Source organism: Mytilus californianus, unplaced genomic scaffold (genome assembly GCF_021869535.1).
Source record: "Mytilus californianus isolate M0D057914Y unplaced genomic scaffold, xbMytCali1.0.p SCAF_8, whole genome shotgun sequence".
In the NCBI taxonomy this organism is placed as follows: domain Eukaryota; kingdom Metazoa; phylum Mollusca; class Bivalvia; order Mytilida; family Mytilidae; genus Mytilus; species Mytilus californianus.
In genome coordinates, this window is record NW_026262734.1 from 36665402 (window position 1) to 36690641 (window position 25240).

Genomic DNA, 25240 nt, shown 5'->3' on the forward strand with positions numbered 1-25240 from the left:
ATGAGCTTTTGGCGTAGCTGCTTATTTCATATGATATTACAAAGTTCCATTTTAGGACAAAATTTTAAAGGCCTTCGTGGCACTAGTCCTTTCAGGAGGCAATAGAAACGTTTGATCTCTTCGTGTAGAGGAAAGCTAGACCTCTTACTATCAATGATATTTCATGTCAACACATAAGTGCTTACTACTGAGCAAAAATATCCCCATTTTCCCCCAAAGAAAAAATAAAGAAAAGAGAAAGAAAAAGAAACATAGAACTTATCAGTTAATACTAATGATACTAATAACATAGCATCAGTATGAATTTGTATGCATATGTACAAATCCAAATGATATTTTCAACCGAATTTAAGTTTGAAATAAGGTTCTCCGTCAATGGCCATTTTATGAAAATTAAATATTAATTAGTTTATCCTATATTCATTTACGTCTGTATAACACAAAGGCCTCGGAAGAAAATGTATGAGTAAACATACGTACAGGTAAATGCTATGTTTATGTAATTGTCATGTGTTTGTCCCATTGTATGTTAATGTTTTTTTTTATATTGTTTGCACAGTATATGTTGGCAAGGAAAACAATAATCAATTCAATAAGATTTCCTTTTGATTATCAACGGATTGACTTCCGCATACTTTCGTGGGTTTTTGCCAATATCAAACAAGTACCATCCAAAATTTATCGAAGGTAGGTTGAAACTCTGTCAAACAAATTGAAATTTGTATTTTGCTTTGTCCATTGACTGCAAAAATCGTATACACAGTTAACTAGAAATATAAAATAGAAATACCATGTCATGGTCTTCATGACTTAGGCCTGAACTATAATGTAACCAGATTTACCGATATTGTTTTGCATATTTTCTGTTAATAAGGAATCTGGTACCCTTGATTTTGGTCATGCTATGAGGCTGTTTTATTTTATTTACGACGTCATTTTCTATGTTAACAAGAAAACCCGGTCGTCACTGTTTTATACAGGTAACCTTTTTTTCATCTTATAAGTAAAAATAATAATTAATCAAAAGTATATATAGTTCAACACTAAATCGGAGAAGATAGACACGTTGGCGTGTTTTTAATCGTTATATGCAAAAATCTATATCAGTTGAGGAGAGGTGAGTTTCCCTGAAACTCAGTTTGTTTTTTTGCTTCTTAGCTTATATAATTGTATGTTGAATTAGCATTAAACATGGTAAACAAAAGATTTTTTTGTTAACAAAACGAAGAAATTCAAATTAATAGTCATCCTTATGTAAAACTTGCCTCATATAACTTATCTGCCATAATCAGATAAACAAAATTGTGTGCTCTTTTATGATGTAGTCACATAGAAAATTGCGAGTAATTGTATTCCTCATCATAATAATTTTAGAAAAAAACATAAATTCTAAACTGCTTTATGAGCAGATGCGAAAGTCCGATTTTGGATTCATTAGCTTATTTTTCATAATTATATTATTATTTTTTTATTTTATTGATCTTCCAACTGTTAATGGGTCTTGTCAGTAGTGATACTGAAAAAAACATTATTAGAAACCCGAAATTCTTAAAGATTGTTTGAAACTATTTTTTTAAATTCTAAAACATATATACTCGTTGGTTTTACTAAGGCATTCAAATTTAGTCACCTGTTCTTCTCGCATCTGTCAGTAAAATCATGATAAAGACGGTTAGCTTGTTTGTTTTTTGTGGTACAATGTATATATATATAGAGGATATTGTCACGTTCTGTGCCTTTTTAAGTAATTATTGCAAAAATTCATCGAGGAATCCGAGGTGGCCTTTTATCCTATCCAGTATACCCATGTTTCAATGGTACATGTTACCTTAATTTCCTGCTCTTTTTCTGAGTGAAATACGACTTTATAGTACCTAATAATATGTAATATGGTATAATACTAAATCAGTTAAAGTACTGATTAATCATGAAATATTTATACATGAATGCTCAGCTAACATCAAACAATAAGTATACATTGTTAGATTTAAAAACCTGCGTAATAGTTGATACATTTGCGAAAATATAAACAACTGTCATACAAGTTGGAGGTTTAGCTAGCTATAAAACCAGGTTTAACCCACCATTTTCTTTCGAAATTGCCTGTACCAAGTCAGGTATATGACAGTTGTTTTCCGCACGTTTCGTAGGATAGGAAACTATTGGCTCTAAATAGCCTGTGTCGCTCATCTTGGTATATGTGCATATTCAACAAAGGACACTCTCCAACATTGTAGACGAGAATAGAATTCATGACAAAAATCTCTGTTTTGTTGATCTTGGATTGCAGATCATTTAGTCTGTTTAGTTTCTCTCTATCTTTTTTAGTTTTTGCTCAAAACACAAAAGAGGGTAAAAAATCCTCCTTTAAGGGCAATCACTCCTATAAAGAGTGACAGTCTTCTAAATATATCGGCCAAATTGACTTGTAAGTAGATCTTGCCTTGCTGATAATTTTAGTGATTTAAAGTGTCTATTTATCTATTATAATGTTTATCATATAAGGCAAACTGAAAAAACCGGTAGGAATCGTCATTAAAGGGCAAAAACTCTAATAAGGAGTCTTCGGACGATTTCGTCCATATGTTTAAATTGTAAATCTTGTCTTGCTGATCATTTTTGCTAATCTAAATTTCTATCTAGCTATTATAATTTTTAAGATATAAGGCAAACACGCAAAAATATTGATAAAATGTTCATCAAAGAGCAATAACTCTAATAAGGAGTCGGCTGACGATTTCGACCATTCAAAAGTATTTGTAGAACTGGTTTCACTGATCATTTTTGCATTTTTAAGTTTCTCCTTATCTATTATAGTTTTCAAGATAATAGGCAAAAATAAAAAATAGTGGTAAAATTTGTCATTTAAGGTCAATAAGTCCTATAAGAAGTCGTCTTGACAGTTTTGACGTATATAAACAATTGGTAGAGCTCAACATTCTGAACATTTCTGCTCATGTCAGATTTTCTCTATTTATAACGGTTTTCAAAATAATAGACAAACCTTGCATTTTACCCCTATGTTCTATTTTTAGCTATGTCAGCCATCTTGGTTGGCAGGCAAGGTCATCGGACACATTTTTATAACTAGATACCCCAATAATGATTATGGCCAAGTTTGGTTACATTTGCCCAGTAGTTTCAGAGGAGAAGATTTTTTTTAAAGTTAACGACGGACGACGACGGACGACGATAGACGACGAACGACGGACGCCAAGTGATGAGAAAAGCTCACTTGGCCCTTTGGACCAGGTGAGCTAAAAATTGCGGGTTGAACCTGGTTTTATGGCTAGCCAAATCTCCCGCTTATATTGCAATGTTAAAAATACCGATAAAATGAAAACACTACGTGACAGGAATACAATACAAACAAACGCAGGAACACTCAGCACAGAGAAATACATAATCTCTGCAATTTTGCAGCAACATAAAGACCTTTGATTTTTCTACGCTTTACATTACTATTCCCCATGCTCAATTGAAAAATCGACTTCACCATCTCATTAAACCGAGCTTTTTCTATAAAAATGGTAATCGTAGATATAAATTTCTTGTTTTGGGTTTTATTAATCCTTATTTTGTGAAGAACTACACTGATTCTACCAGAAAATACACTGAAGATGATATTATCAAAATGCTGGACTTTTTGATCGACAATATATTTGTTGAGTTTGGAGGATTGATATTTCAACAGACAGTCGGTATTCCAATGGGTACTAATTGTGCACCCCTACTGGTTGATTTGTTTTTGTACTCGTATGAAGCAGAATTCATTCAGAACCTTCTGAAAGACAAAAAGAAAAAGCACCATGCGAAATTCTTTAATTTTACTTTCAGATATATTGATGATGTCCTATCACTGAATAACCTATATTTCAGTCAGTACTTGCATCTCATATATCCCAGTAAACATGAAATTAAGGAAACTACTGATACTAGAAGGATTGCTTCATACCTTGATCTTTTCCTCAATATTGACACAGATGGACAAATTTACACTAAAATCTATGACAAACGGGATGATTTCAACTTCCCAATAATCAATTTCCCATTTCTCAACAGTAACATACCCTCTGCCCCGTCGTATGGTGTTTACAGATCTCAATTGATACGTATGCTCGTGCATGTCCACACTATACGGACTTCATATACAGGAGTGTGCTCCTTGCGCAGAAACTGCTCCAACAGTTATGAGGAGGAAAGATTAAAAATGACACTCCGTGAATTTCATGGACACCATCACGAATTGGTTGGTCTATACAATGTGTCTGTGTCTAAACTAACTAACGACATTTTTACCACGTCTTAAATTGTGGTTTACCATCTACGTCGTCTGTGACCTATTCCCGAATATGGCTATTTTGCTGAATGTGAATTCGCATTGCTATACGACTTGTCTCGGTATTTATACATCCAACATTCATGAATTTAGTTATGATGTTTCTTTTGTAAGTCTGGTTCGATATTGTGTCATGTCTTATCGTTTGTGATACATTTCACATATGTCTTATTTGTCAGAATAGTCGAGTTACTCGTGGTTCGTCTACATTGTTTTTGTTTTATTTTGTTTGTTTTCATTGTTTTTGTTTTATTTTGTTTGTTTTCAAGTGTGTTTACTCTGTGGTCTTACATGGTCTTGCCTTATATTACAGTTATTTTATTTTTATTTTCTATATGTATGTAAAAGTTAAGATAAAAAATCAGTTATTTCATTTATATCAATTTAAGTTTAAAGCAACTATATGCACAGGATGTTTTTTGTTTATACACAGTTTGATTTAGAAGAAAAACCGACATGGTTAGCAAATACAAATAATTACACCATTACAAACATAATTCCATTTTAATGTTCTTGTCATGGTTAGGAAATACATAAACACTACACGAAAAGGCAGATTTACAACAATTTGGGCAATCATGTAAATGTTTGACAAATGTAACTACTTTTCTGCCAGATATATTTGCGGACCTACTAATGTATTTGTAAATGCATTATTCCTTTGGCATTATTTAGGACGTCCTCAAAAATATGTTAAAGATAATTATTTTAATGTCGGTCTCTGAATACATTTACATAACATTTGCATACCTCTTCAAATCCGGGATTTCGTGTAGTGAAAAAAACACCATTTCAAACTCAATCCCAATTTAATATTCTTGTACGTATTAATAAAACAAATTTATATTATTTTTTTTAGAAATTTACCTGTGATAATATAAACGTCAGAAAAAATACGTCACTTTTTATGGCGTTGGTCCATTCATTTAACCCGCAGTTTATACTTCGTTTGTGGTGTCCTGGTGTGCTGTCGTAAGTTCATGGGAGGTGTCCTTTGTATTCTGCGTATTATATGTTGTAATGTACTATTATATTATTTATTTATGTATTTCTCAGTGCTGAGTGTTTTTGCGTTTGTTTGTACTGTATTCCCGTCACATAGTGGTGTCATTTTAGCGGTATTTTTAACATTGCCATATAAGCGGGAGGTTTGGCTAGCAATATAACCAGGTTCAACCCACCATTTTTTCTTAAAATGTCCTGTACCAAGTCAGGAATATGGCAGTTGTTATCAAATAGTCCGTTTCTATGTATATTGGATTTGTTTTTGTTGCGGTTCAGTGTGTCTGTTGTTTTCCTCTTATAGTTGATGTGTTTTAGTTTGTAACCCAGGTTTGTTTTCGCTTTATCGATTTATTACTATTTGACAGTGGTATACTACTGTTGCCTTTATTTATGGACTTCCACTGTTTGGATTTACCTTGGAGTTTGGTATTTTTGTTATACGTTTTTGCTATCCTACTTGACAAATATCTTGTAAACGCACCTGCCTTAATTCTATTTAAATTGATGTCATGTGTCTTAAATTTTGCTTCTATAATATGTTCTCATTAAATAACATTTAGAATTCATTTTCTTTCCGTACCTATTTAGTGTAAAGACTCATAAAAGATACAAGGCGTATGGTTTTGTACGCAAGATGCACGTTTCGACTACACAAAATTCATCAGTTGTAGCGCTCAAATCAAAACAGATGGAAGCTCAACCCGATTTCAAAGTTGAAAAGTATTGAAAACAAATCAGAAAAATCTGCCTAAGGCCATCAATGACTGGGGGTCGAAAAACGTTAGTATTTCGAAACATTCTAAAGGTTTATGAATAGAAAATTAAGTAAATATGACGTATTAATGATCGCGTTTCATCTACACATGATTTATCAGTGGCTTTCGAATCAACCATTTAGAAGTTATAATAGAGGAGCGGCGGAAAGGACTATTTTAGAATTTTAAATTACCTAAATACCTCCGGGCATTTTAATAACTCCTTGGAAATCATAAATCGTGCACTTTTTGAAATTATGTATCGTAAATATAAAAGTTGGTGTCACCATACTTTAAATCGAGGTCAAAGGTCATCACTTAAAAACTTCCTATTTTCATCCAGAGAAACAAACCACTAATTTGTTTTCAAAATTAATAATCTATTCAACAAATTATTCAAATAGAATTAAGTATCAATGCTTCAGATCATTCAGACCATACGTAGATGGTTTTCATGTTTGCACATTACTTTTTATTTAACCTATTCCAAGATGACACGTTTTGTGGAAGATTCAAAGACAAATAAATAAACAGTATCAGAATGACCTTGATCTTCGACGCCGATAAATAGCATTTCTGGACCAGATACACACACACTTTACAATAATAGGTTTTTAAGAGTATCCACAATACATTGTTGATAAAATCAAACAGCATTTGCAGTCCTGTTAAATCTCGTCTCAGTTTTCATTGATTCGACATGTCACTGAGCTTTCTGGAAATGAAATACACGATACCTTTTCGGATGATGCCGGTAGCGTGCGCTATTGAAGTTACAACTACGATTAGTGTTCATTCGACATTAATTACTGCAACGAGTGTAAGCGTGTTTCATGACAACTTCAAAAAGTAAGACATGGTCGTTTTTATAAAAAATGAAACGTCGAAAAAATTATAGCAAATTAGAATTCACAAACGAACTGAAATAGGAACACCCCAATAAAATATTTGAATTAAACAACGTTTATGATATTTCATCTGTGTCTGCCTACATTTTGACAAAAACAAAAATACGTGCAAGGAAGACACTGCTCCTTGCTAACACATGCTGCCTGACATGCGCTTTTCCCTTATACAAACATTAAAAGATCTTGTTAAAAGTTAGATAGCATTTGTCCTTCTGACTCTAACTTAATTGTCGTTTTGCACAATTGTCCAACCAAATTCACATGAAGTGCCATTATTTGGTTAGGCAACATTTAGCGGCACCCAAACTTTGCTTTGTCACATTGCACGTAACACATGTTACACCAACTAATAAGGCGCAAGCTTAATAAGGCGTAAGCTTAATAAGGCGTTTATCTTTATTAATAGCCAACTTATGTGTTAGCAAACTTAAAATGTTGTTCGATTTCTTAAACTTGTATTTCGACTGGTATAAAGCAGTAACAAACACCCTAGAAGCATGTATTATAGCACTATTAAGATCACCATGTGTAAATGTTTCTGTACAAGATTACTGAAGCGGATCGGTTTCGTCCAATGAAGGTTGAATACCGACTTTTTACCGATTCCAAAAAACTTGTAAAATTAAATCCACTCAAGCTATTCTATCCTTGACGTCTTACCACCAAACATAGCATCAGCGTGAAAACATGTCAAATTATTCTGGTACCTGTCTCTTCATGGCTACAACGTTGAGTCGAACAACTACCGGAAATGTCGCTTACAGATTGCACTTTGTAAATACAGCTGTTTAACAAACCACGCCTCTTTTGGGGAGACATATAATATTCATAAACATTTGCATTGGTTTGTTTTCTTACTGGTTCCCTGCTTCATATCATAGAGACATAACTTGGGAATGTTACCAGTATATAAAATACACATGGATAGCGGCGAAATTGAATTCTGAGAAAGACCAAAAGAGAAGGGAGGGGTAGTAAAGCATTTTAGTATAAGTTTAAACTCCTAGAAGTTCGGGGCATATAAATCTTGAAAATATGCCGCGCAGCCCTATGTTTTGACCTTTGAATAAAATAGTAGTGCATATGAACTTTCCATTCTAGGATATAATTTTTTACGAAACTTCAAAGTAAAAGTGGCACAGTTTTAGCCGTAAAGGGAGTTCCTATGGGAAATTGCATTGTCTATATTTACAGAAGTACAACCTACAATTGCAATGCTAGATTTACCTTGTTTTTGTTGAGCAAAGAACACATTGCCATCCCTTTAGTGCTTCTCAAGTTTAGCTATGAGTTTAGTGTAATTACAGTAGGTAGGTCTTAATACTAGTACTATTTGAGTTTAGAGAAATTACAGTATGGCTTAATATTGTTATTTGATAAGAAAGACTGGAACATTGTCAAAGTTGATGACATTACAATAGACGATTTGTCACGAATAAGGTCTATAATTTCACTACCCGGCCTTTCGAACGCCACATTATACGCAGATTTATCAGTGGACTTTGCTCTATATGCCAAGTATGTGGTCAAACATGCTGCATGTTAAACTGCATTATTATTGAGGAAACTCTCTTGCTCTATTCAGTAAATCATTTCAGCATTGCCTGCCCTTACAGCAGCATTATTAAGATTGGCCCTTCAGCAGACGAAATTGTATATAATCTTTTCACCTTTTTTGTACCAAGTCAGGAATATGACAGTTGTTTTCCATTCGTTTGATATGTTTGAGCTTTAATTTTGATTTTGTCGTTTGATAAATGACTTTCCGTTTTGAATTTTTCGTGGTGTTCGATATTTTAGTTATTCTACTTTTTATGAAACATTTTCTTGCAAATTGTACGCTTTGGTGTATCAAGAAGATAAACACTACTTTCAGCCAACAAAGAATTTGATAAATCTTGCTTCATACCTACTGTTTCCTTTTCAGCCGAAGAACATGCTACTGGTTTCAAATTCTGCTTACTTGTGTAGCTTTTAAAATAAGACCTGTGATACCTACATGTGGTGGAATCAGTTAATATCTCATTACAGAATGCATTCAAATAAATGAATAAATCATCACGTCTCTTTGCTGCAGCATTTATGGGACCTTTCCTTCCAGATTCTGTAGCTATTATTAGATGATTAAAATTTCACTAACTATAGAATCAATAATTCATTTGTCAACTTCAACTGCAAAGCGCTTATTTTCACATCGGACGAATCCAGTTTTAACGAACTAGTGTAATTGTTTATTGACTTTAATATACAACAAATCGAACTCACCTGAAAACCAAACGCGCCCGTCAATGATAATCACGTTCCCGGTTAAATTCAACAAACACGACTAAACAACAATATCAAACAGCATAAATAAATCGCAAGGCTTCAGAATTTATAAATTGAACAAGAAATACGCTTGATAATGACTACAACTTCGCAAAATCGCCTAATGTGGCTAATGCGCATTTACTGATTTTGTGTCATGGATGGATGTCCCATATGATTTGTTTTTCTATCAAACACTGAAACCTCAACAGTATCGGTTAATGTGTGACAAAAATCCAGAATTGAAATCCAGATAAAATGAAGATATTTAACCACTATATATAAATCATATTACTAATCAACTTCAGAAAGTAAATGAGGTCGATTGAAGTATTATACAGCGGCTTTACTGTTGTACCTTTAGAATACATCTATACAGATGTTATGCACGTGCAAATGATGCTAGGTAAAATACCGCAATTTTCAGATTCATTGTGTTTGATTATAGAACTAGATAGAAATGTCTTTTTATTGTATGAAGTTCAAGTATAACCATATTTACCCAATTCGTTCACAAATCATGTTTTGGAGGGGATTATGAGATTTGTCTACCAAATCAGAAGTGGGGTCTTCGATGAAAGTTGGATAACGTCAGTTAAAGCCGTTTTTGATGTCATTTGCACCACATTTGACATTAACGACATAATTTTTCTGAAGTTGAATAATCGATAGACATTTTAAGACATTAACATTCCATGAGGTATTTAGGTAGTTTAAAGTCGTTAAATAGTTGGCTTTTTAAGCATTCGCCGCTCCACTTTAAGAGCATTAAACATTATTTTCAAAAATCAAAAAAACTAATGTCAACTAGATAAATTCATGCTTTGTGTAGAAACACTTGCTATTTCGAATGATGTTGAAGTTTATGAATAGTTAATTTAGAACAAAACGGAGTATAAATGATAGTTCATGTCAGCTCAGGAGTGCTGGTTACTGGGCTTGCGTCTACCAGCAGTGACATTTACCCAGTTGTTTTGAAAAAACTTACCACAGATAGAGATCCATACACGTATAAACAAGTTATTGTCCTGAAACATGAAAATGCTTGTTTTTGGCCCATAATCATTAAACAGTTGGGCAATAATCCACAATATCATTCCCAACCTTCCTTTAATTTTGTGGTATGGAACTTTGTGGTACAATTTCATATAGATCCATACACTTATACTCAAGTCATTGTCTGGAAACCAAATGTCTTCGGACGAGGACGACGACGACAAACTCCTACAATAAAAAATGTTTGCGGTCGTATAAAAATATGAATGTTTCAAACAATATTTACAAGGCAGAACATGAAAGCCACTCATACGAAATGCAAATGAACAAAATTAATTCTATTTCAAAAAGTCCTGATCATTGTTTTACTTCTCGGTCTATTTGCAGTTATGTCGTAAAGTGACGAACGCATAAAAAGACAAGTCTTCGACAAAAGGAAGAAAAAGAGGTTAAGAAAATGTATAAAACATTATATCACACAGAAGAATTTCATTTTGGAGTTTATCTTTTGGACAAAGTAAAGAATTCCAAGAAAGTGCCTACAATATTAATACTTGTTAGTATCAGTCAACTGCCCAGTGTTTTATTTAGAGTGCCCTGTGGGTTTCGATGTTGGTCGATCTTTATGATTCTGTTAACGTTTTAAATGTTATTTCGGAGGATTTATGGCATGCAATTGTTTGTCCTTCCTTGATTGATAATTGAAATAAACCCCCCTTTTGGTATATGCTTACCATTTTATTTATTTTTTTCAGATATTTGTGACATTGAAATCAAAATAGTCAATCTAATAATCTAACCAGATGATCTATATTTAAAATCTGGTTTTCGCAGTTGTGTCTTTAGCAATTTATATTTTGAATTGCACCAAATATCGGGATCTACCTGTTAACTGTGCTTCTGTGGCGGGTATTTAAAGTGTTCAATCTTAATAAGCACGTAAGATGTAAAAATCTTTTTTTTAAACAAGAATTACATGTAAGCTATTTTTAGTTACAGTGGATTTTCCTCGTCTATAATTATGAATTTTCTATTTACAATTATGGAGCACCGAATCATATCATAGTTAGCGTAACATGATAAGCGCAAAGTAGGTGTGTGTTGTGTTAAAGAAGGAAGTATAAACGTATTTTAAAACTCAGGTATAGCGAATGGCATTGTCACTATCTGTTTGTTTGCTTGAATTAATGTTGAATCAAATTGAATCTTTCTTTTTTTTGTGAACAAGTTAATCTATATACTTTTATGGGCGTATCCTTGGAACGATAATAATTACTTGGGTATGCCCGATGTAAGAATTTCAATACGTTTTGTGTATCGGTCCTTTAAATACGTCAGGGATAATCAAAGCTGTTATCTTATGACATTTTTTTTTAAATCAGCATGATATTTCATATTATCTTAAAACACAAGGCCATACAAAATCTATAAATTGTAAATAATATTTGCGTGATAAGATATAATCTGGTTTGTTTCTATTTTAGTTGAAACCGTCTGTTATTACTTGTGAATGTTATCGTATAAGACACAATGGATAGATCACAAAGATACCTCTTGACATATTATGTAATAACAACATGTTATCTAGCTGTAAGTATTACATGTAGAAATACTTATGTTTCCTAATCACAAACATATTATTGTCCTTATTTTAGACTGATGTAAAACATTATAAAACAATTAGAAACCAATTGTTCATAAACAATTGAAGGTCTTTCCACATCATGATGACATTAGTGTTTTGATAAAAAAGATAACAAAAAAGGTATGAGAAAACAGGTAACCTAAACACTGATTCCAAAAATATATGATTCAATGTACTTTCTTTTGAAATATGGGGCCAACATTAGCTACTTCCGATTTGGAAAATTACACTTCCGATGTAATTTGAAATGCAGACAGAAAAATTGATTATAAAATATTCTCTAATTCTTCGTCAATTTATCCCTTTCTGCACCCATTGTATAAAAAAAATTTAATCAACGTGTGGTTCGTTTGATCTCAGTTCTTCATTGGTTAAAATCCGATTATGACGTCGAATTTTCTTGCTTTCCTCTGAATTTCCTATTGTGACGGCATGAAAAAAGGCGACCATGCCTGATGACGTCACATAGAAAGAACACATCTTTTTGCAGATCACTTTAAAAGAAGGAATAAGTTTGCCTGCATATTGTTTGAAAATCATTAGAGAAACAGATTCCACCACCAAATCTCGTGTAATACGATATTTATCCACTCTCGACAGTTAAATTTTAAATATTTCAAACGCTCGGCGAGCCTCGCGTTTTAAATTTGAAAATTTAACTGTCTCGAGTGGATAAATATCGTATCACACTCGATGCAGTGGTAGAATCTATATTTATATACATATACACATACCTACATAAGTCCATGATATTAAATATTTCCTCTGGTTTTGTTTAGATTTCCAGACTCCTGTAACAAAAATAAAATACACTTTTTGAATGATTTCATTTTCAAAGGTCATTTTGTATTATATAGGTACATTTTTTTGTACGAAATAAAGATCTGATTCAAAATCGTATTTTTATTTTTATTTTCAAACTTTTTTTATTTTCCCGCATTTGCGCAGAAATCACTTTATTTCTTCCGGTCTCGTTTGTCACGAGACTTTGAATAATAAATATATTTATCAGTCTAGTAAAATATAGGAGCACAATAACAAATTTTTCATTTTTATTATTCTTTGATTATAAAAAAAAAAACGTTATCTGATGATCGCGTTTCATTGTTTACATGAAATTGACGTCACAACTAAAATCCCTAACAACAGGATAAGCTGAAATCCGCTTGTATTAAGCTACACTCAAACAACCGATACGACCCAAACGTGTAGTGCAAAATTTTCCATGGAGATTTTAACGAGATTTTACGGTACTTTGTTACATAGCAACGTACAATATCCGAAAAAGTAAACAAACAGAACAATTTGTTTTTTGTTGCATAAAGCATAAAACTTAATGCGTAAAATAAATTCCTATTATAAATCTAAATAAATTACTGCAGTTTAAAAAGAAAATAAAAAATAATTAATTTGAAATCAAATAAAATTCCGCTAAACTGCATGAATGATTCGAACACATAAAAGTCATGGTAAACGTGACGTCATACAAAATGAAAACTTTCGAACTGAAGGTTATTGCGATATGTCCACTATAAATGTGACAGTAAATTTCAGCCAATGAAAAATTTTTTCCATCAAATTGATGGTATATTCTTTCAATCTTTATTAGCTGATTTCTTAGATTTTAGCATAAAATAAAATTTCATGTTTACAATGGGAATTGCGGTATAATACACGTGATTTGATCGGATGATTGAAAAAGTCACATGACTAATCAGATTCCTACAATAGATCGGATCTCAACTAACAATTAAGTGTAAATCTTTTGTCGATATATATTACAGTTTCTTAGGAGTAGCATGCACAAATGAAAGCAAACAATAAAAACATGACCTTGACCTTTTACCTTGACCTCATTTTCTTTTTGATGGACCCAGGACCTTAAACAGAAGACCCTGATCTCTATCACTTATGGTTTATTAGTTACTATTACATTTCTCTTTTCAAATACATAAAGGGAAATAACTCTCATATGGAATCTCAGATCTTTTCGATCAAAATTATTCACGACAACCTGAGGATATAACGAGCAACTTGGTACAATAATTTTGTCGTAATCTTTCACGGTTGCAAATGAACAGTTCGCACAAGAAAAACAGTGTTCGGGGAGATAACTCTTACAAGGGAGAGTGTTCGGTTACGCAGTGTCAGTTTCACATGGACATGATAATTGCGGTTTTGGCAAACGATATAGATTATGAGTAGTAATAGTATCAACAAGATCATAAACTACAAAAACAATATTTCCGGTAACTGGAATTATCGATTAGCCGAGGATCTAAAGTTGTGAAAAGGCTGTATGTATTACGGGAGGATGAAAAATCAGCCATTTATTTTCAAATTTGTGAAGCGTAAAACTGCGATTTGATATTTCACTGCAATACGATTCATATGTATAGAACATGAAAGTGAAAATAAAATTGTTACGCCTGAAGAGTTACTCCTCTATATCATACAAAGCTTGCAAACATATGGGATGAATATAACTATTTTTTCTGACAATCGTTTCATTTCTTAATTTAATTGTTCCGTAATTAAAAATAGTAAAGTATACTTTTTAAGTAAGACCCGTTTAACTTGTAATTCCCCACACACCTGTTTATTAAAGCAAAACGAATATCTTCATCCCTTTTTTCTCGGATTTAAACGGGGAACCCTTGCATGTTATTACGTTCTATGTCATTTGGTCTCTGGTAGAAAGTTGTCGCATTGGCAGTCATACCCCATCTTCTTATTTTTATATAGACCCTACATATATTGTGTTGATTGTTGCTTGTGTAACTTGCAGTGGGAAATATTTCATGCATATTCAGGTCAACCAAACATTTAGAAGTTTCCATATTGATGTGCAGAAAAAAAAATTTCCAACGAAAAAACAATCCTCAATTATCGGCGTAAAACGTCAAATATTGACGTTACCAGTTGAGACGCAATGTCGTGCGTAACGTCACACGTGTATAGTAATAGGTAGCTCAGAAATATAGTCTTGGAACATTAAAAGATTTTATATGTAGTCTTAGAGTAGAAATAAACTGGCCTGTCCCAAGTCAGGAGCCTGTAGTTCAGTGGTTGTCGTTGGTTCATGTCTGTCATATTTGTTTTTCGTAAATTGTTTTGTTATAAATTAGGCCGTTGGTTTTCTCAATTGAATTGCTTCATATTTTTCATGTCGGGGTCTTTTATAGCCGACTATACGGTATGGGGTTTTCTCGTTTTTGAAGGCTGTACGGTTGCCTATAATTGCTTACATCCACTTCATTTTAACTTTGGTGGATAGTTGTCTCATTGGCAATCATACCACATCTCCTTATTTTTGTATGGACATACAAATCTCCTTTGCACTAGATAGAACCAACACTTTTTTATACTAGATAGTACATTTTATTAATGGACTAGATTGAAATAACACTTACTATACCGAATAGTTCATTTCATTAAATAAAGCATTGTTTGGTTGATGTACATTAATTATACACGTCTTTTTATGTAGCATAGACATGAATGTTAAACGAGAACAGTATACGTCTCCATATCTACGGTGCTGAATTATATTATAATTTATATAGAATAGTGTGTTCGAATAGAAACTGATTAATATACTAACACAATAATTGACACTTTTTAGCCATGTTTAGTTTCACTCTTAATATAATTTAAATTAGGGCAAATAAAGACCATAATTTCTTTATCGGAATAAACGTGTATATATGAAATCATCGAATCTGTAGTGAAATAACACCGTTTAACAATCAAATAGACTATTTGTTAATAAATGCATATTCTTATTTTCAATCAGAGAGTAGAGTCATGTAACACAAACGAGTTTCAGTGTAGTAGTGGGGAATGCATACCTTCAGGAGATAGATGTGACAATTCATTTGATTGCAAAGATCGTTCTGATGAAAATAACTGTAAGTCAACTGACGATCCTGATAGTTATATTGCTCTCATGAATGGAGTAGTTACTGCAAAAGAATTTTATTTCGTTCATACATGTATATCTATAGGTACGTTACCGGAAAGAATACCGAACTATGCTTTGTTTATTGTTTTAGTTTCTACTTTATGTAATGAAAATGTATATCATTGTACGTAATTCATATTACATTAAGTGAATGAAAATTACAGAAACCCTTGCATTTACCAGGCGAACAAAAGTGAATTATGAATATTTTGAGACTACACTAAAACGAACAAGCAGAAACCCCCAAACAAAAAAGTCATAACAAATACACGGATGAAATGAATATGTACGAAATCATATTGTTATAAAGTATTAAACATTTTTATTATACAACTGTTCAAATGTATTGAATTCTTACTCAAAATCTGAAAAGGTGTTCCTTAATATGATGCCTCAGTAGACGAATTCTAAATATGATTGTCTTCTAGGCTTCTATGAGATTTCTTAAGCCAATTGATAGAAATACACAGAATAAGTTCATCCACGCTTACGTGGGTTAAATGTGGCTCTGTTTGTTTTTGTTTTTGTTTTTATTTTTGTGTACGTTTAATTATCTTCCCGTCTCTTTGTTTTTGTTTTTAGGACTCTGAGTATTTTCTTCCTCTTGAACAGGTTTTACTTTTTTGATTGACAGATAATTTTTTTGTATATAATTTCTGCTAAATTTTAGGTCAAGGTGTACAACCATGTCCCGAAGGAAGGCATAAGTGCGACACCGGTGAATGTGTTACAAACAGAAATCTATGCCCAACACTAACGACTATAATAGAGTTATCGACGTCTAATGTAGAATCATCCACTCAAAATCAAAAGGAGATAACACCAACAAACACATTTCTGAAACAATCGTCTTCATCATATATATCATCTAAAAATGACATTCAACCAACGGCAACTCGTCCCATGCCAAATAGTGCAACAATAGATACGACGCCACTAGTAAAAGCCGTTACAACTCCAACTGATGATCACGATCCTGATAGTGAAAGTAATAATCTTTTATGTAAGTAGTGAAATAACCATTAATGAATCTAATTATTGTGGTACAATTTTAGTTATTGAACATATAACGTGCAATAACAGTCCAAAGAGAAAATTGAATTTTAGGGTAATTTGTAAGGAAACAGATTTTAAATATTTTTTAACAGCATGTTATACTATAACAGACAGAGGTGTCATAGGAACAATTTTATTGAAATAAATACACATATTATCACGTATCACACCTGAAATTATTCTAAAAATGTCTATGCAAGATGTTAAGATCTTTGTCATACCGGGCACATGTTGTTTCATCCAGAGCCTATAGAATATGGTGAATTACCTGAAATAAACAAAAATATAAGACTTTTTTATTTTTGTGATTGATTAACCACTTTTAAATCAATCATAAAATGCCTAGTATGTTTTCGATATAGGCTTGTCTAAGTCTGAAAAAAACGTATATAATATTTCTTCGAAGGACTATCTCATTGCCGTTCGTCAAACAATTTTGAATATTTGCAGAACAGGTGTAAATGAAACTACAGAAGTTTGAAATCTAGCTTTTCGTAAACTTTTTGAATGACAAAGAATACTGATAGCAGTGAAATGTTTGGCTTGAGAACAAATTGAAATAATTAATGAGAATATCCTGCAATCATTAACCAATTTAAGTTTGACATAAAAGGTTATAAAATGATACGATTGCACTGTGCACAACACGTGTCACTGATTTAGCCTTTAAAACGATGAACAATTTAACTGTTGACAGAACATACCAAAAATAACCTCGTACATAGAAACGAAAAATTGTTAATCATACCTCTTAGTCAAATAGGGGCAGCCGTTTGACACTGTTTTTAGTGCAAATAAAAATCTTACAGTTTTGAAAAGAAGTTGCACAAATATAGCATTGACGCAAATACATTGTGGCGAATGAATGTTTTCTTGGGGCAAACAGATTTCGGTTGATCGTCTAAGACCAGCTTTCCCGTAGAGATATACAGAATTTATATAAGCATAATTACAAAGTTATATGTAATGATCTATCTCTTTATCTTCTGCGTACTTAAATCCTTGTTTTTATTGTTTTCAGACTTGCTATTACTACTGTTGCTGATACCGATTTGTTTATTTGCATATTATTTATGGAACCGGCTTAGAAAAAGTGATAATTCACTTGTTTAGACAGGAACATGGGTAATAACTTTACGTATTTATTATTAATTATTTTTATGCCCCCGCCGTAGCAGAGGGGGCATTAAGTTTTACCCTTGTCCGTCTGTACGTCCGTACGTCCCAAAGTTTCTGTTCTCTAACTTTAGTTTGCCTCAACCAAATGTTATGAAACTTATACACAATGCTTATTACCACAAAACACAGATCGAGTTTGAATTTTGGTGGCGTCACTATAACCGTTCTAGAGTTATGCTCCTTTACAAATGGAAAAAATTGCTGAATTTTTCGTTTCCGTTTTCTAACTTTAGTTTGCCTCAACCAAATGTTATGAAACGTATACACAATGCTTATTACCACATAATACAGATCAAGTTCGAAATTGGGTGGGTTCACTTTTACAATTCCTGAGTTATGCCACTTTATAAACATAAAAACAGCTGAATTTTTTGTTTCCGTTCTCTAACTTTAGTTTGCCTCAACCAAATGTTATGAAACTTATACACAATGCCAATTACCACAAAATACAGATGAAGTTTAAATTTTGGTGGTGTCACTTTTACCGTTCTAGAGTTATGCCTTTTTACAAATGGAAAAATTGCTGAATTTTCGTTTCTGTTCTCTTACTTAAGTTAGCCTCGACCAAATGTTATGAGACTTATACACAATACTGATTACCACAAAACTCAGATCAAGTACAAATTTGGGTAGCATCACTTTTACTGTTCTTCAATTATGTCCCTTTATAACTTTATATGATATGCAAGCGGGGGCATCATCTGTGTCCCATGGACACATTCCCCATTTATGTTTTTAAATGTCGTGCATTCTTTGTCGGAATGAAGGGAAGTGTAAAATTCAGATTTGAATTGTACTCTGAATTATGCAATCACACATCCATGAAACAAACAAATGAACATAAGAATAATGAGATGCGATATAAATGCCAATAATACAACTTTTCACCACAGGCCAAATGACGTGGGTGTAAGCAACTAAAGGTCACCGTCCGGCCTAAAACAATTAGCAAAATTCATACTTTATATAGAATAAGCTGTACGATTCGTGGCATAATGGGAATCAATTCAAAAGATGAAACCAGCGGCGTGGTAAATGCTGGAATATATCAACGAACAATAAATATGGCAGACACCAAACAACAACAACCACTGAACTATAGGCGCATGAATATAAAGAATGTTGCGTATTAACATAATATTAGGACAAAGCTGGTCAAGTTAATCGTGCCTTTTATAACATGTGCTGTAAAAAGGCACGATTAACTTGATCAGCACTTAGCAGAAAAACTCTAACAAAAAGACTACAAGCCCAAGGTACCGAATTAAGTGCACTCGTAGTTTCGAAGCTAGTTCAAAGCCAATTAACAAACTTACCTGAGCAAATATTAATAACTTCATTAGATAAGTGTCAAGACGTCGTTTTAATTTGGGTCCATTAAAAGGTTAATATGATATGCATTTTTCTCAAACACTAAAAATTAATTTATAAATAACTATTTTTTTTTCTATCAATTTTAGGGACGAAAATACCAGGAATAAAAGGAAGTGATCACATGCATCCTTTTTCGAACTCAGGAAATATAGATATATTCTCACTGAATATTTCTGAAGTTTGGTGCTAATATTAATTGGATATATCACATTGGACTTGAAATATGATCACGAATATTATTCCAAGATTGCGTCCTCCTTTCATAATTTGCGACATCAACGAATCTGACATGTTACAATACGTCTACATACCATCAGCGACACGACACAACACGTTTACATACCATGGATCAGCGACATGTCTCAATACGTTTACATACCATCAGCGACATTCCGTGAGCCACTTGTAGAGAATGAACTACTACTACTAACACTTCCGGAACACCTAAGTGTATTCATATGTTTTTAATCCGTGTTGCTTTGGCTACAGTATTCTGTATTGTATTAAATATATTTTTAACATTGTCTCGTTTATCCGTCATCGTAAGATATAGTGGGTATTTTCATATTTTTTTTTTATTTGCTGTTATTTGCTTGTTTAACTTTCTTTTTTATTTGGTAAAGCAAGATGTTGTTTTCTTCTTTTGGCTCATAGTCTTTGGTTTCGCTTTGGTACATTTATTCACTTTTAATGTAACTTATTACGAATAACGAAAGCGTATGACATAAAAAAAAAAAAATGGAAACATCAATTTATAAATGTCATGCGTCCAGAGCACTTTTCAAGATTTATATATACCTGCATTTGGAACGCTCAGAGAAGAATATTTGAGAGCCAAGGATGTACAAGAACCGAAACAGTTGAAGAGCTATATGACCACAAAGAACAAAACAAAAATATATAGCCAAGTCCATCTACGTTTAATTTTGTCTGAGACAGTTGAAACCTTAGTTCAAATTGACATTTGATGAGCGTCGACAAAATTTAATAAAGATTATAACATTGTTGATGAATAGTTCTTAAGCTCAAAAGCGCTTATCTTGCACAATTGCGACTCGACATATAAGACCATACTTAAGAACTTATGATAATGAGGGTAATGACATTCCGACTGAGTAGACATGCGATTGCTGAAATAATCTTTGCAAATTATCGGTTACATAATAATAAGGTTTATCATTTCTTCAAAAACACTTCTCTGTATCAATTTTCTGATGCGATATTTACATGCCCACAAATAGTTAAACAAATACCCGTTAACGCTTAATCGGTTACATAAAAATAAGGTTTATCATTTCTTCAAAAACACTTCTCTGTATCAATTTTCTGATACGACATTTACATGCCCACAAATAGTTGAACAAATACCCGTTAACGCTACTGTACCACATTCATGACAAATTGTAATACACTTTAATTTAGTCGTTATAAAAACAGACAAGAAGGCGGTTGAAAATGCGTTTTTCTATAAATCAATATTTTATTTTCACTTTAAAAGAAATTTGCTCATTTTGTTAAGTGACAATCTTTTTCAAAGCAAAATATCTTGTAACCGGAAAAATAAACATATTCGGATAAAGTATTACAGAGGTTATATTTTATTATATTAGTTTAAGAACTTTAAATTATCATCTGATTCACAACACCGGCGGTCCGCGTTTGAAATAACGTATGTGTCACTTTGTGTAAAAATGCTTACAAGGAAGTGAATATTATAATTGAATTTAATTTTTTTATAAACAGATAACATAAAAGTTATTTCATTTTGAATGTCCGGCCTCCAAAAATGACCAAAATCCATTCTTGTTTATAATAAGCTATAAGACTCGTGACAAAAAGGTAGCCAACTCAAAAGATAAAACCAGCAGCGTGGTTTATGCTGGAATAAATAAACGAACAATAAATATGACATATCCAACTATCGCGGTCATCACGTGACTTTTACAATTCAGTTGTATATCATTAATGGCCGATTGATTATCAATGAAAATGAACGAGCTACATAGATTAAACGATCATAACTTTTTTGTTACATTGTGTATTTTACCTTCCAACCCCGCGTTTTATAGTATTTTCATTTTTACAATTAAAAATGTTTTAAGTTTCAGTTCAGAAATATGATTTCTTGCTTCAAATTAAGTTTGAAAATGGAGGTGACATAACCACACAGCCTCCGTTGACTTCTTCGTTAAAACTCAATAAAATTGCAATGGGACCTTCTTATATGATCAATTTTCTCAACTTATTATTTGTTTATAATATCCTTCTAACCCCTAAAAAGATCGACAACACATTCATTTAAATGAAATCGAAACCCAAATCAGTTTAGGTAACAAACTTTTTGCTTCAAAATTTGATTGAAAAGTTTACATTTTGGCATTCGTAAACAATATTTTGAAAATGGCGGCCGATGTCGGAAGTAAACAAAGACACGAAATGTATATGTGAAATATTTATAAAAGTGTGTCTTATTGTTTTTAGAAATTTCTTATTTCACCTTTAATTTAATAAATTTATTAGAAACAGTCTCTCGCACTCAAAACAAAGATTTATATGCATCAACCATGCATTGTTTACATTGACCATGTTGACAGCGTAGGTCGACTTGTGAAAATATATATTGTAATATTTTTACGATGAAAATCAAAAAAAAACTGTTGGATGCATGCGTTTTCAGTTTTTGTCTTACCTTAAAGCATCATAGAATCAAATATTTTGTCTTTTTGATAAAGTAGATACATGCTTTTTGTTTTGATAAAATTTCGAAGTTACATAAAAAAAATGGCGACCAACCAATTTTCAAAAGTAGACGATGTTCGACACTAATTTTGCCCATGCAAATAACACAATTTAATTTCACTGTTTATATTGCAATTAAATATGACACGTTATTGTCACTCTAATAATACACAAGGACATAGCTTGATTAAGGAGATATAAAGTCATCAACGTGATCAAAGAAAACAAACACGGCACCTAATCACAATGTAAGATCATGTAAGTTTTGACAAGACTTATGTAGATTAGTATGGTCCGATTCTTATAGAAATAATTTAATGGTATTATTTTGTATTAATAAAAAAAAACCTCGAAACCCCGAGGTGAAATATCTACATTTTTCAATTTTCTAAATCATTCATCACACGGGTTACCAGTAAATTTTTCATAATCCTAATTAAACCAGTAACATGCAGAGTTATCGAACGTAATTATGACTGGTATAGTTGCATATGCAGGCATCAAACAACGACAACCACTGAACTACAGGCGCATGACTATAACGAATGTTGCGGGATCAAACATGTTTGAGAGCGGACAAACCTTCCTACACCTGGGACAAGGGTGTATTAACATAATGTAAGGACAAACTATTAACATGTGCTTTAAAAGGCATATTTAACTTGATCAGCACTTAACAGAAAAAACCCTAACAAAAAGACAAAAAGCCCAAGGTACCGATCTAAGTGCATTCGTAGTTTCTGACAGCTAGTTCAAAACCAATTAACAAACTTACCAGAGAAAATATTAATTACTAGTACTACATATCTAATGGAATAAGTGTAAAGACGTCATTTCAATTTGGGTTCATTAAAATGTTAATATGACATGCATTTTTCTCAAACACTAAAAATTCATTTTATCAACAACTATTGTTTTTCTGTTAATTTTAGGGACGAAAATACAAGGAATAAAAGGAAGTGAACACAGTCATCCTATTTTGAACTCAGGAAAAATAGATACATTTTCACTGAATATTTCTAAGTTTGGTGTTGCTATTGATTGGAGATATTGCATTGGACTTGAAATATGAGCATGAATCAATTTTTTTGGTACGGTATTTACATGCCCATAAATAGTGAAAAAAAACAAAACGCTACTGTACCACATTCACGACAAATTGTCATACACTGTAGTTCAGTCGATATAAAAACAGACAAGAAGCCGGTTGAAAATGCTTTTCTGTATTTATTCATATTTTATTTTCCCTACAAAAGAAATTTGCTCATTTAGTTAAGTGACGATCCTCTTTCAAAGAGATTTAAAATATGTATCTTCTTTTACCGGAAATATAAAAGTATTTTGATAAGATATTGCATAGGTTATATTTTATTATACTTTATAGTTAGAGTACTTTAAATGTTTTGTATGATTCACAACTCTTCACCTTGTATAAATTAAAACCTTTGTCATGTTGTGTAAAAATGCTGACAAGGAAGTGAATATTTCAATCAATTTAAATTCTTCCATTAAACAGTTTAAACCGATATATCATTTTAAATGCATTTGTATTCATATGGTTTTGAATTACATGTATAATATTATTTCAATTTGATCTAGTCACTGTAAGTGAATAGCCGAAATGATCCACGATAAAAACCCGGTTGTTAAAATCGTAACATATTTACCTAAGAATTGAATGTTTCTTTTTATTTTATTTAATTAGAGTGTAAAGGCATTGATCGGTGCATATTTTTTCCGCGCTTCATACTAAAAATGTGCGCACGATCAACGCTTTTACAACCCAATAAAATTACAAATTATAGCAATTTTTCGTTTGTTTTACTTCGTATTGTTGTCAAGTTGTCATGCGAAGCATGTGCTGTCAGGAATGGTGAATCTTATTGAGAAATACAATTTGATATTGGAGTGCCTCGCAATTGCTTTCAGCCATTCAAAATTACGGGTTCTCATAAAATATACATGTAATGTAATATTTTTATTTATTTCGATTGGCCAGTTATTTGTTCTGTTTCAGTTTTGCCAAATTGAATTGGATCCGCATTTTGTAACCTTCATTCGAAAACGATCATTCATATTCAAAACATTGATAGATCCAAAAAATATCCATTTGTAAAGATTACCAAGAGAACTTTGAAAACTAGATTTAAATTCTATTTTATTCTATGCAAACATCTCAATAAAATGTGTTATATGCGTTGATTTGAAAATGTAATTTATGTACTTACGGGCCAAATTATCATTTGTACAGTTTTTATTAGAACTTGAATTCTTGTCGTGTATATTGAGCTTATTTTTTGCTCTGCCAATGAAACTTATTTTTTGCTAAAGGTTTATACCAGTAGATTGGTGGGTAAAAGTAACAGCATATTCCTTAGGGAGCTACCATTTGATTTTTATGGGGGGGGGGGGGGGGGGGGGGGGGGGGAGAGGATGAAATTTTTGAAAAAAGGCAGGACAGGAGTTTTGTTTAAAAAAAAAGCAGGATGAGCAACTTGGCAAAAAAAAAGGCAGGATGACAATTTTTGTGAAAAAAAGTCAGGATAAACTAATAAAAAAGGCAGGACTGAATAGACTGAAAAATAAAAGGCAGGACAGAGATTTACAACAAAAAACAAAATCCACTAATAATCAAATGGTAGTTACTTTATTTGAAAAATTTATAGTCAATAATTAACAAAACCTTGCATGAACGTATTAAGGCCCTCTGTGTATAAACAGGAACATATATAGTTAGATGACCTGTTCCTAGGTATAAATGAAAGTTTCTTTACAAGTATACTTTAAACCCCGCCGCAATTTTGCGCCTGTCCCATGTCAGGAGCTTCTGGCCTAGTAAGTCTTGTAAGTTTTTTAGTTTTAGTTCATTTATATGTTTTGGAGTTTAGTGTGACGTCCATTTTCATTGAACTAGTACACATTTTTGTTTAGGGGCCAGCTGAAGCCCGCCTCCGGGAGCGGGATTTTTTCGCT

The 25240-nt window shown here is 32.4% G+C and overlaps 1 protein-coding gene across 2 annotated transcripts; it reads left to right on the plus strand.

Moving 5' to 3' along the window:
• The first annotated feature begins 564 nt into the window (after window positions 1–564).
• Window positions 565–20047, plus strand: LOC127711102 (low-density lipoprotein receptor-like). 2 transcript variants are annotated; one of them, XM_052217053.1, is made up of 6 exons: window positions 565–687; window positions 11795–11900; window positions 15752–15866; window positions 16590–16922; window positions 17997–18100; window positions 19615–20047. In XM_052217053.1, exons 2-5 carry the CDS (start codon window positions 11841–11843, stop codon window positions 18086–18088), a joined length of 600 nt encoding a protein of 199 aa, XP_052073013.1. In that variant the 5' UTR covers window positions 565–687; window positions 11795–11840; the 3' UTR covers window positions 18089–18100; window positions 19615–20047. The 2 variants fall into 2 exon arrangements, with proteins under 2 accessions (XP_052073013.1, XP_052073012.1); XM_052217052.1 differs by lacking the exon at window positions 565–687 and adding an exon at window positions 11274–11452.
• Window positions 20048–25240: the final 5193 nt, after the last annotated feature.

Excerpts from the sequence above, each read along its gene's own strand:
- LOC127711102 (XM_052217053.1), top strand. The coding sequence starts at position 11,841 with ATGGATAGATCACAAAGATACCTCTTGACATATTATGTAATAACAACA. Across the intron at positions 15,867-16,589 it reads TCGTTCTGATGAAAATAACT|GTCAAGGTGTACAACCATGT; the intron begins GTAAGTCAACTG and ends GCTAAATTTTAG. Across the intron at positions 16,923-17,996 it reads TGAAAGTAATAATCTTTTAT|ACTTGCTATTACTACTGTTG; the intron begins GTAAGTAGTGAA and ends TATTGTTTTCAG.